Genomic DNA, 13,262 nt, shown 5'->3' on the forward strand with positions numbered 1-13,262 from the left:
TTAACGTTACCTTCGTTCTGGTGATGGGAAGCTGTCTGCTGAGAGAAGAAGACGATACGTTGGAATCATACCCAAACCCATCAACACAATAAGGTGAGTTTATCTGTCATCTTTGACCAGAAATACAACGTTTGAAACCACACTCGTCATGTTTATACAAGTTGTATAATACAACATCTCTGAATGTTACCCTGCTGAAACGAAGTTAGTAGCAGTGCTATTCAGCTAGCCAAGACCGCGCTTTCGCCCTTCTTAAGCCATGCGTTATCGTTAACGTTATCACTTGTCGATCAAATTTTACGTTTCTTCATTGCAATCTGAAGCCATCTAAATGTATTGGTATGTGTAGGGTATACGTAGTTTTTGAAAGTTTAACTCGCGTGATTTACCTGCTATAACACGTGCTTGCTAGCTAAGTCTGCTTAGCATCATCAGTTTAATAAACCAGTGGCCAAATAAACAATATGGCACAAACTTGTATGTATGCATGGATTTCGCCCGTGCTGGTAATTACTTAAAGTTGTGTTAAGTCCTTCAGTTGACAGTTTAGAAAGCTAATGCTAGTTAGTAGCCTAGCTAGCTCTCCATAGCATAACTGCGTCTATTTATGTGAGCCATACCTAAATTGCATGACAATATACCCAATATAGACCGTCCATGCTGTGTTCCAGATTGTCAAATGAAATTTAAGAGACATGCAGGTCTTGAATTTCCCCTGGGGATCAATAAAGTATCTATCTATCTATCTATCTAGGTCTTAAGACGCACATATATAGAAACCATAAACAATGTAGTTTTGATAAAACAGACACAATTTCAAAAGCAAGCACCCTCACTTTGCACACACATTCCTCACACAAACATCTTATCACACCCGCCTCATCACTTTTAATCATTCAACGGCAGACACACACACACACACCTTTCATACTCACCTTGCAGACAACTCTCACATTCACTCACTCCTTACATACATACACACACACACACTCACAGAGATTACATTCACTTTCTCACACACACACACACACACACATCATGAAGAGTTGTTGAGTGCCTTTCTTTTCTTTTGCTAAGGGATGTGCGACTGTAGCTGATGTTGAGTCTTCCAAGCCTACCTGTGACGCCTCGTCTGATATTACTAGGTATGTTTGTTTTCATTCACTAGAGTAATAATGATCAACATACATATTTAAATCAACTTTTGAACAAAGGTTTTTTTTCTGTATTGAATTTTGTTTGGACAAAATCCTAAAAGGAATCTAATCATAGTTGACATGTGGATCTATATCTTAAATTGAATATGATAAATTAATTTTTTCAGGTGAACGACAAGGTAATCATCAAAAGTGGATGGTCAGCATTGAATCCTTAATCGTTTGTGAAGGGTCCAACCTCGCCACATTTCTAACAGGCCTTGCGACATGTTGCTCCACCTTCTACATTCTGAATCTGCAATATCAGGAGGAGGCAGCGTGCACCCTTGAATTCATCCAGAGGTAAGTTCATGTCACACTTTCGAACCAGAATTTGTTTTATGTGTGGTATGTATTGGGGGGGTTGTGTAGTAGTCTACTATGTAGTTATAAGCACCACTATACAGGATTACACCCTCTGAAGAGAGCAATCATGCATAGTACTGCTGTAATAACCACAGAACACTATACTTCTACTTTATACAACTGATTAAATCAAATATAAATGCAGTTACAGTAAGTAATAAATGTCAGTTAATTTCATTGTGAGAAAGTGTGTTAACGTTACAAATTCACATCCGATTAATTCACTTTGGCACAATTTTCCTCTACATGAATCCTAGTGTACCCTATCAGTTTTTGTAACTCTCTCGCTCTCTTTCTCTCTCTCTCTCTCACAGAGAAAAGTACCAGAAGAAGCCTAAGAACAATCACTAATAAGTAAAGTGAATGTTACTTGATTTCTCATGAATGTTACTTGATTTCCTCCCTGATTATCATTTATACTCATCTCTGTACTTTAAATTCTTCTGGACATAATCTGTCAGTTTATTCATTCTCACATGTACACAAGCCCAATGCGATGCAATGATATTGATAATTGATAAATATATGATAATTATTCTGTATCAGGGCTCTACAGTGCGCCCATTTCACTTTCGCATTACGCGAAAGTAAAAATGATGGCGTATGAAAGTGCAAAAATATTTAGGTGCACTGGTGCGAATTACTTCTAACCATGTCAATGTTTGTCTACAAAATACACCGCAACATCAAGAAACATTACTGGTGCAAACCATAGAATCACGTCGCGAATGCAGCATAAAAACTACACCTCCCATCAACGTTAGCAGTTTCGCGTTGTGACTCGCTAGTAGTCGCTTCTATCAAATCCAAGAGCATGCAGAAAAAGTGGAAAGTTAGACTAGCCAGCCAAGATGTAAAGATTGAAGAAATTAGTTCTTCTATCCACCGAATTCATCGGATATCGGAGGAACAGGATGAGATTCTGAGAATGCAGTGAGAAAAGGAAAGGTAACCTAACATGCCTTTTAGCCCAGTTGACGTATTGGCCAATATGCAAAATATAGCTGTAGCGAACAGGCACAAAAGTAGCTTCCCGTAATAGCCTACTCCCATTTTGTTCAAAGGTAGAACGCTACTGACAACTTCAGGCTTCCACGCATGCTTGATTGTTTACACCGAATACAAGCTGAAGTGCAAAATGAAAGTAGGCCTAACGTTTGCCTACTGCCCCCATCAATGCAGATATTTCAAATAAAAAGTAAAAGTATAAAATATATATATATATCCTTGTTTAGCCTATGATGGGTTTTGTGGAAGAGAAAATGGACTGTTTTAGTAGTAGTATTAGGCAGTATGCAGTCAGATAGGTCACCATGGGCATATTTGGATTAGCTACAGATGGATTCACAAATAAATGAATTAGCCTACATTTGGCAGGATACTTGATATACAGGCTAAATGCAAATATGGCAATGTATTATACTATTTTACATTAACAAAATGTAGGAAAATAGAACAGACTGAAAATAAAGTAGGCACTGATCTTTAAAATCCTATTTCCTGTAGCCTAAATGTTGTCAGTCATTCTTAATATTCGCAATTGGTGCACTGGCATGTTTAACTGTTAGCTGCAGTATAATGTTAGATTATGTGTAAGTTAAGTACAGAACTGACTGTGCGCCCAAATTTTTGTCTGTGCTCCTAACTTTTTTAACTTGGGCGCACAAGTGCTCCTGGAAAAAAATGTTAGTGTAGAGCCCTGTGTATCTTTTTTTTTTTGAAATAGTACTACTGTAGATAACATGTCTACATTTTACATACATATGTGATACACAAGCCTAATGCAATGTTTTTATTTTCCATGATAATTCTTCTGTACCTTATTCCCGATTTTTGAAATACTACAGATCACGTGTCTACATTTTACATTCATACGTGATACACGAGCCTAATGCGATGTTTTTGTTTTTCATGATAATTCTTCTGTACCTTATTCCTTGTTTTTTGAAATACAATTTTCAAAATACTACTAGATAGCGTGTCTACATTTTAAACGGGCCTAATGCAATGTTTTTGTTTTCCATTGTAATTCCTCTGTGTCTTATTGCCTGTTCTTTGAAATCCGATTTTCAAAATACTACTATGTATCTACATTTTACATTCATACATGATACATGAGCCTAATGCGATGTTTTTATTTTCCATGACAATTCTTCTGTCTTATTCCCTGATCCTGAAATACGATTATAGTCAGTCTACATTTTCCTAAACTACTATTTACTATTATCTTGCTTCATGTCCCTTCATCTTTCAAAAGATTACTTTACTGTTAGACTGTCAAGTAAGTGCTGTGAAATAAAATATCTGTTAAACTACAAATAAGTAACTGATGTGAAAAAATTGATTTTTATCTTTAAAATGTTGATTTGAGAGTGGATGAACTCAATATATGGCACTTGTTTCCTGTAATTGTAAAAAATTAAAGACCTGTTGTGTAACTAACGTGAAGATCACATTTTTTTGTTGTTACCCAACATGAAAATTATGTTATATACTTAACAGGAATTTAATGTTATGGTAGTCTGCCGTTAACCCTCCTGTTATCCTTGGGGTCAATTTGACTCCAAGCAACGTTTAAAATCATAAAATATATGGTTCACTTTTTTTTTTTGCTTCATGTTTCATGACTTTTCCTCAATTGAAGGGTACAACAGAGTTAGCATGAAATTTGTACAATAATATGTTTTCAATGTCCTGTACAAATATTTTGTACATTGATGTTCCTTGGGGTCAGTTTGACCCCAGCTGTATGAAACATAAGATACATGAATATTTGAGAACATATTGTTAATATCATTATTACATATACAAGTACATATTACATATAAGTCATTTTGGCAGGACTGTATAAGTCAAAAGGTGAAGCAAATGCAAGCCTTTGGGCTGCTGACACTGGGTAATATTGCAAGCCAGGGTTCCATGGTTCATAAAGGGGTGTGGGGGAGTGGGATTGTTTTGTAGGGCTTTTGATGGTGATTATTACACTCTTGTTAAGTACCTGTCACAAAAAAACTGGGTAACAATATGAATTATAATCATTTTCTGAGGGTTTATTTAGCTGGGGTCAAATTGACCCCAAGGATAAAGCATGTCGGTAAGATTTGAGGGTAACACAAGGGTTAAACGACGGGAAGCTCCTGGAAATCCTGCCAGTTGTTTCCTGTTAGTTTACAGGAAATTAATGTTGTTATTTTACATTAACTTAATGTTAAACCAGGGCACCGTTAAATAATAATGGACTGCCAATTCATTCCAAGTGATAGTAGGTGAAGAATTTGAGGTCTTGAAATACTGTATTGATGCCTGCCTTGACGGCCAGTCATTAGAGTTGATGGCATAAGTATGTGTATATTTTTTAGACTCTGTTCTCTGTCTATTGTCATGAGCAGTAACCAGAAAATTAAGAAATCCATACAAGGACTCCACGGCCCTGATTGCTTCTCTGTCTTCAGCAGATCTTAAAACTGACAACAATCCTGATAAAGTGTGCACGTGATCAGAGAGTTCCCAATACAACCTCTCATGCACAAAAGAATCCACACCTCCCCTTTGTATGTCCTCAGCACATCGTAAAACATCACCAAAAAAATGCCTAATGTCATCTTCATTGGCACATACCAACAAAATACAACTCCACAAAAACAGCACTTGAAAAGTACACCTAAAGGCTTTGCATAACATCATACTGAGCAACAAATTAGGAAAAGTAGGAACAATAGGAATAATGTCCTGCAAAGTATTTCCTGATATGTCACTTCCCTCAATATTATAATATTTCCTGATATGTCACTTCCTGGTTAACTTCTAATGTATGTATGTGAAAGTAGAATGTATGTATGTGAGAGGAGAATGTATGTATGTGAAAGGAGAATGTATGTATGTAAGAACACAGAATGTATGTATGTGAAAGGAGAATGTATGTATGTAAGAACACAGAATGTATGTATGTGAAAGGAGAATGTATGTATGTGAGAACACAGAATGTATGTACGTGGGAGGAGAATGTATGTATTTGAGAACACAAAGAATGTATGTATGTGAGAGGAGAATGTATGTATGTGAGAGAGGCAGTATGAATAATGTATTGCACGGCCCCTCATACACACACTCACAGACACTTACTCACTCACTCACACACACTCACAGACACACACACACACTCACAGACACTTACTCACTCACTCACACACACACAAACAGACAGACACACACACACACTCACAGACACAGATACACACACACACTCACAGACACTTACTCACTCACTCACTCACACACACTCACAGACACACACACACACTCACAGACACTTACTCACTCACTCACACACACGCACACAGACAGACACACACACACTCACAGACACAGATAGACACACCCACTCACAGACACAGATACACACACCCACTCACAGACACAGATACACACACACACTCATAGATACACACACTCCTCCTTCTCCAGGTCCGATCCATAGTATAATTATCTGCTTATCCGTCTAAGGAGTTTTTGATTAAACATGTTTTTCTTATTTCTTATTACTAATGTTTTTACATAATGTTTTTATTATTTACCCCCCACACCACTCAATACCCCCACACACATACACACAAACACAACACTGTACCCCCCCCACACACACACAAACAAACACACACACAACACTATACCCTCACACACACACACACACCACTCAATACCCCCCCACACACACCCACAACACTATACCCCCACACACACACACACAACACTATACCCCCCACACACACACAACACTGTACCCCACACACACACACAACACTGTACCCCACACAAACACACACACAACACTGTACCCCACACACACACACCACTCTACCCCCACACACACACACACACAACACTGTACCCCCACACACACACACACACACACAACACTGTACCCCTCCCCCCACACACACACACACACACACACACACACACAACACTGTACCCCCAGTGGGAGAACGAGCAGCTGCACAGCCTGGAGGAGAGGGGACGTCTGCTGCTGTCACTGCAGTTCCTGCCTCCACCTGAGGAGGGAGCCGCTGAGGAGGCCCAGAGGGGCCGTCTGTGTGTGGGGGTCCAGCGCTGTGCCCACCTCGCTGCCATGGACGTCAACGGCTTCTCCGATCCCTACGTCAAAACGTGAGACACACACACACACACACACACGTGTGCACAAAACAAAAGGAACACATTCATGAGCAAACACACACATGAAGTACACACACATAGGGACACCAATTTGGCACACATACACTCACACATACACACACACACACACACACACACACACACACTAATTTGGCACACACACATTTACACTTACACATACACACACACACACACAGAGACACCAATTTGCAGGTGCAATATTGTTCTGAGGCCCCTAGTGACCAGCCTATGCATGCAGTGGTGGAATGTAACGAAGTACAAATACTTTGTTACTGTACTTAAGTAAATTTTCCACGTATTTGTACTTTACTTAAGTAAAATTTATAGTGCATACTTTTTGACTTTTGCCGTTACATTTTACAGCAATTATCTGTACTTTTTACTCCGCTACATTTCTACAACACCATCGTTCCTTTTTTACGATACATTTTATGATCAGTTTTTTTTTCTCTGACAAACCGCGTTTGTTTTACCAGGGGGGGTTGCTACCAAAGATTCTGGGCTCACGTGCATTCTTAGAAACATAAGCTTCTAGTCTAGACCAGGCAAAGCGTGAGCTTGTAGCCATCTGCATTCGGTAGGCTATATTCACCAGACCCATGGCTACACTGTACATGCAACTGTGTTCTGTGCCTTTCTCTGTCTGTTATCTGCAGCGTTAGGGCCTCCTCTCCGATGAGATTGCTATCCATGGATCAGCGAAGTTACAGGCTATGCCCATGCTTCTGTCACACGTCTGATCATTTGCGGCACAAATGAATGGTAGACTATTAATGAACCGGTGGCGAAAAAAAGCGTAACATTTTCCAGATTAGGAAATATTCCTTAATTGTGTGTGATCAAATAAAGATGCATAGCCTACAATTGGGGGAGTAGCGTGAGCGCTCCTTCAATGTCTATCGTCTGCGCCAAGTGAAACTGAACTTAATCATAAAGACACCTTTCTCAGCAACTTTTCTGTTCAATCAGCATAATTGGCATTATGATCCACCCAACGTTTCCCTTGTCTACCCGTTAAACTTCAGGCTCGTGTTTTGCTGAATGATATTACTCAGCAGATCACCCTAGTAGATAACCAGAATTACAGTCTCTAGAATTGTAGGTCAGAATGTAAACTGGGCCACAGATGGTAAGCACAATTGCATTAACTTAAAACTATCTAATTCGGTATAACCTAAAACTAGCTTAATTAAAATGCCACAGCCCATACTGATTTTTCCTTTTAGAATATAGATATTAAGAGAATAAATCATTATGCAAATACTTTTACTTTTAATACTTAAAGTACATTTAAAAGCAGGTACTTTTTACTTTTACTTAAGTAGGGTTGTCATTGTGGTACTTTTACTTTTACTAAAGTAAATATTTCTCTGTGTATTTGTACTTTTACTTAAGTACTGAGGTTCAGTACTTCCTCCACCACTGTATGCATGTGGCCAATATTAGCGAGATTTTGACATTTGTAGCCAATACCACATTTGCTGTTGCAAGAGGCTGATAGAGGGTATTGGGGGGTCCGACCCCCCTAGATGAGACTTGGACCCTCCCAAAAGGGATGAAAATAATAGTTTGGGGGGTTAATAAAATGTAATGCTATCCAATATTGCATGTAATTAAATGTAATGCTATCCAATATTGCATGTAATTAAATGTAATGTTATCCAATATTGCATGTAATTAAATGTAATGTTATCCTATCCTATATTGCATGTAATTAAATGTAATGTTATCCTATATTGCATGTAATTAAATACAGTATTACCATCACATACCAACAATTCAGGATATAATCTAATGAAATACGATTTTCAAACCCTCACCCCAATTGGACAGTACCATTTCTCTGTTACGTTCAGACTGTGTTCTTTGCTATGATATAATACTAACAAATTAAAACAAATGCACAGAGCTGCAAAAGGTATATGCGGTATGGGTTAACAAGCGGTATCCATACATTTGTCTAATATTTCACTGCCTTTGCAATACTGTGATAGCCAACTTTTGGAAAACATTGAGTAGCAAGATCGCTATGGTTTAACCGGAGGTCTCCCTTCCACTCAGCGGCCACGACCATCGCTGCTGCTGCTTAGCTTAAAAATCAGGCCTACAATCACACGCCATAGGAGTTCCATAGATATAGGGTACTGATCAGGCGATTTAGCAGACTAATCAGGCGATTTATCATTTTGTGCAATTTCATTCTTAATGTCTTAACAAGAGGGAATATGCACTAATATTCAGGGAATTTCGCATGTACTGTAGATTAGTGGTTCTCAACCTTTTTTAAGCAAATGCCCATACACCCATAATTGCAACGTTACCTGCAGTTTGTTTGAAACGCTACGTGAACATATAAGAAGTCAATTGGACTTGTCTTTCCTCGTTGGCATTATTAGAGATTCGTCTGTCATAAAAGCGAGTGAGAGTGGCCTCGTGGCTACGGCCGTGGGAATATCCATGACCAATCCCACGATCACGAGTGCTATATTGCTTTTATACAACAATTCTACCACAAACTATTTTTCGACATCGTTCTTACGCATCAAAAAGCAGTTCCCTTTTCAATAGACAGCGTCTTGGTTGCTAGGTAACCAACATTCCAGATCCCTCGTTACGGGTCTTTGTGGTTTACGTGTGTTCTTGAAAGAAATGTTGAAAGTCGGGCTGAAATCACATTCATATCTAGGTTTGCTGCATGCATGTTACAAGGACACTGGGCCATGTCATGTGGGGACATGGTACTGCAAAACGGAAACATAGTCTACATTGCAGAACCACTCAACTTTATTAATTTATGGTGAATAAATGTCACACTACTGTGCACAGCCTGACGTGACGATGCTAGCACGTTAGCAGCGGTTAGCTAACGTTAGACAAGTCTCCTCCAAGTGACAATCATATTATACACAATGCTGGCAATGCTGAGAACAATTAGCATCCTCGTTTATCTTACTTACATTGAGTTGACTGTGTGGCTTAATCCACAGATGTGGTGAAGCACTGTTTAGATTATGGTTTGCTAAGGGAGTAACCCATTGCTTAAAATAGTGGAGGGCTGGGATGAAAACATTGTGTCAAATCTTAGATTGTATCGGCGGAGTGATTTATTATTAGCTGTGCAAAGTCTGAGTTGAAATGTCCAGGGATATTCCAACTCATGGAACGTCTCTCGGCCAATCAGAAACAAATAAAAAGTTCCATAGAACCCAATTGTTGTATAATTTGTGATATAAACTGCGCACAATGCACTAGGCTATCTATACATTGTATGAAATGCCTAGGTTAAACAATGTGAATATATTTGTATTCCAACCATGAACAAAAGTCGAACAAGTCATTTTTTTCATTTGCTTGATGTTTGGTAGGCTTACGCTATCTAAGTAAAACGAATCAAATCAACCAAAGACAGGCCTTGTATTAGGCTAGGTGAACTTGACTATTAAACGGGAGACTTTCTGTAGCCCATCTGTAAACAATTCTGGGTCTTAAATTTAAGTTTTAATTTTCACATGTAACGTGTAGGGTATATTGTGCTTGGTAGTATGATTAGTTTCTTTTACCTTGTTGGTCAGCCAGCCACGGTCATATGACCTTATGAATTTTCGAAAGAAAATTGACTGTGAACCATAAGTGTGAAATCATGTGCAAGCCTATATAAAATGGAGAGTGACGTCACCAGTCTAAATAGCTGTACCCCCCGAAGCTCACGGTATAATTCGAACACTGCACACACATACATGTAAGCGCACACACACACACACATACATGTAAACGCACACACACATATAAATGTAAACGCACACACACACATACATGTAAACGCACACACATACATGTAAACGCACACACACACACATACATGTAAACACATACACATACATGTAAACGCACACACACACACATACATGTAAATGCACACACACACACACATACATGTAAGCACACACACACATACATGTATACATGTAAACACACATAAACACATGTGTCACCGACAGAAACCTCCTTCTCCATGGGCTTGTGGAACTGTCAATCCGCAGTCAACAAAACCGACTTCATAGCTGGCTATGCCAACCACCTTTCATTGGAACTCCTTGCTCTCACTGAGACTTGGATCAAACCAGAGAACACTGCCACCCGGCTGCACTCTCCACTAACCTTACAAGACTATCCACACCCCTCAGCCTATCTGGACGAGGACAGGGACGGGCCTGCTGATCTCCAACAAATGGAAATTCACCCGCTACTGCCTACAAACAAATATGTCTCATTAATTCCATGCCATCACGGTGAGCCCCAGCAAAACTCTACATTGCTGGTCATCTACCATCCCCTCCAGGCCAACTAAAGGACTTTTATTGACGAACTTGACACTCTGCTATCCTCCATCCCTGAGCATGACTGTCCGCTTCTTGTTCTCGGTGATATGAACATCCGCCCGATGCCCCAGGCTCCAGCGGACTTTTGGCCCTGGTCCACTCCTTTGACCTCGAACTGGTTCAAAGCCCACCCGACTCACAAAGCTGGCAAAGAGCTTGACTTGATCTTTCACTGAACTGCAGCACAGACACCCTCATGGTGGCTTCTCTCCATCTTTCTGACCACTTCTTCATCCAGTTCAGCGTCAGCCTGACAGAACAGCCTCCGGCTCCTCAGCCGATGGTCGCGTTCGCCGCATAACATCCGGGAACCTGTCTCCAACGCACTTCTCCTCTGTGGTTTGCCTCGGTCTACCTCCACTCCAACACCTTCTCCTCTCTGGAGGTTAATGAAACCCACTGACTTCGCTTGCTCCACACTGACCTCGTGTCTAGACGAGCTGTGCCCTCTTACCACAAGGCCAGCTCGATCCAAACATTCTCATCCATGGCTAAATGACCCCCTCCGATCATGGCGCGCAAACTCAGAGCAGCGAGGAAATGTCTTCAAATCAAACTAGCTGGCCTCAAAAACTACCAGACACTTTGGCCTCCTTCTCAGCCAGCATCACTGCTGCCTAAAGACTGCTTTCTACAATGACAAAATCAACAAGCGCTTAGAGACTTTCGAAAACTTTTTCAACCTTCAAATCGCTACTCAACCCTCAGCTGCCTCCTCCTCCATCCAGCCTTACTGCAGATACCCTCGCCTCATTTTTTACAAACAAAGTGGCGGCAATCAGCAGTAAATTCTCTACATGCCCACTCAACGCACATCTGGCTCAGATACGCGACTTCTACAACCTCTAGGGACTGCTGGAACATCTTTTTCAGCATTCCGCTTTCTCTCCGAGAATGAAGTGTCCAGACTCTGACATGCGGCCGTCCTACCACATGCTCGCTGGACCCTATACCTACGAGCCTACTTCAGTCCATCAGCCTAACCATCGCTCCAGCTATCACACATGTGATCAATGCTCATAATCTCCGGCACATTTCCAACAGCGTTCAAAATGGCCCGGGTAACACAAGTTTTAAGAAAGCTTCTCAACCCTGCTCAAGTCGAGAACTACGCCCTGTCTCACTACTGCCTTTCCTATCCAAAGGCATTGAGCGAGCAGTCTCCAAACAGGTCTCTGACTTCCTTTCTGGGAACAACCTTCTGGATCCAAATCAGTCTGGGTTCAAAGGCCACTCTACCGGAAACGGCTCTGCTGTCTGTAACAGAAGCCTTAAAGAAGCCAGGGCGAATCGCCGGTCATCAGTACTCATTCTGCTTGACTTATCGGTTGCCTTTGACCACGGTTAATCACCGTATCCTTCTCTCTATACTTTCGCTGACATGGGAATCTCCGGTTCTGCTCTCTCCTGGTTTTGAATCCTACCTCACAGGGCCGCTCGTTTAGCGATATCATGGCTTGGTCAGCTATCCGCACCTCACCATCTAACCACAGGGGGTCCCCAGGATCAGTGCTGGGGCCCCTCCTCTTTGCTATCTACACCACCTCCTTGGGACAGATTATCCCGTTAAGCGCGGCTTCTCATACCACTGCTATGCAGGCGACACACAGCTCTATCTGTCCTTTCCACCCTGGCGACCCCCTGGTTTCAGCACGGATCCGGATTGCCTTTCAGACATAGCTACATGGATGAAGGCACACCACCTCCAGCTGAACCTCTCAAAGACTGAACTGCTGGTCATCCCAGCTAAACCTACCATACACCCGACATCAACATCAAATTTGACTCCTGTCTGTTTCACCGACCAGGACTGCAAGAAATCTAGGAGTTGTTCTTGACAACCAACTAAACTTCTCGGATCATGTTGCCTCAGTCGCCTCGGCATGCCGTTTTGCACTCACAACATCACGGAAAATCAGGACTTACTTGACTCAAGATGCTACCCAACTTCTGGTTCAGGCAATTGTCATCTCACGCTTCGACTACTGCAATGCCACTCCTGACAGGTCCCAGCCTGCGCGGTGAAACCACTTCAGATGATCCAGAGCAGCGGCGCCTGGTCTACAACCAACCCAAAAAGGGCACATGTTACCCGCTGCTCATCCAGCTACACTGGCTACCTATG

The 13,262-nt window shown here is 41.1% G+C and overlaps 1 protein-coding gene and 1 long non-coding RNA gene across 2 annotated transcripts in view; both read left to right on the forward strand.

Moving 5' to 3' along the window:
* doc2a (double C2-like domains, alpha) overlaps positions 1-13,262 on the forward strand; it is a 117,576-nt gene that overhangs the window by 85,335 nt on the left and 18,979 nt on the right. The window contains exon 9 of the mRNA XM_048233910.1: positions 6,541-6,728. Within this exon, the coding sequence (XP_048089867.1) occupies positions 6,541-6,728 (188 nt within the window). The remainder of the gene's footprint in view (positions 1-6,540; positions 6,729-13,262) is intronic.
* Positions 1,040-2,069, forward strand: LOC125287860. The gene is made up of 3 exons (XR_007192423.1): positions 1,040-1,145; positions 1,325-1,499; positions 1,877-2,069. It is a non-coding gene; the product is annotated as an uncharacterized LOC125287860 (long non-coding RNA).

This window comes from Alosa alosa, chromosome 22 (assembly GCF_017589495.1).
Source record: "Alosa alosa isolate M-15738 ecotype Scorff River chromosome 22, AALO_Geno_1.1, whole genome shotgun sequence".
In the NCBI taxonomy this organism is placed as follows: domain Eukaryota; kingdom Metazoa; phylum Chordata; class Actinopteri; order Clupeiformes; family Clupeidae; genus Alosa; species Alosa alosa.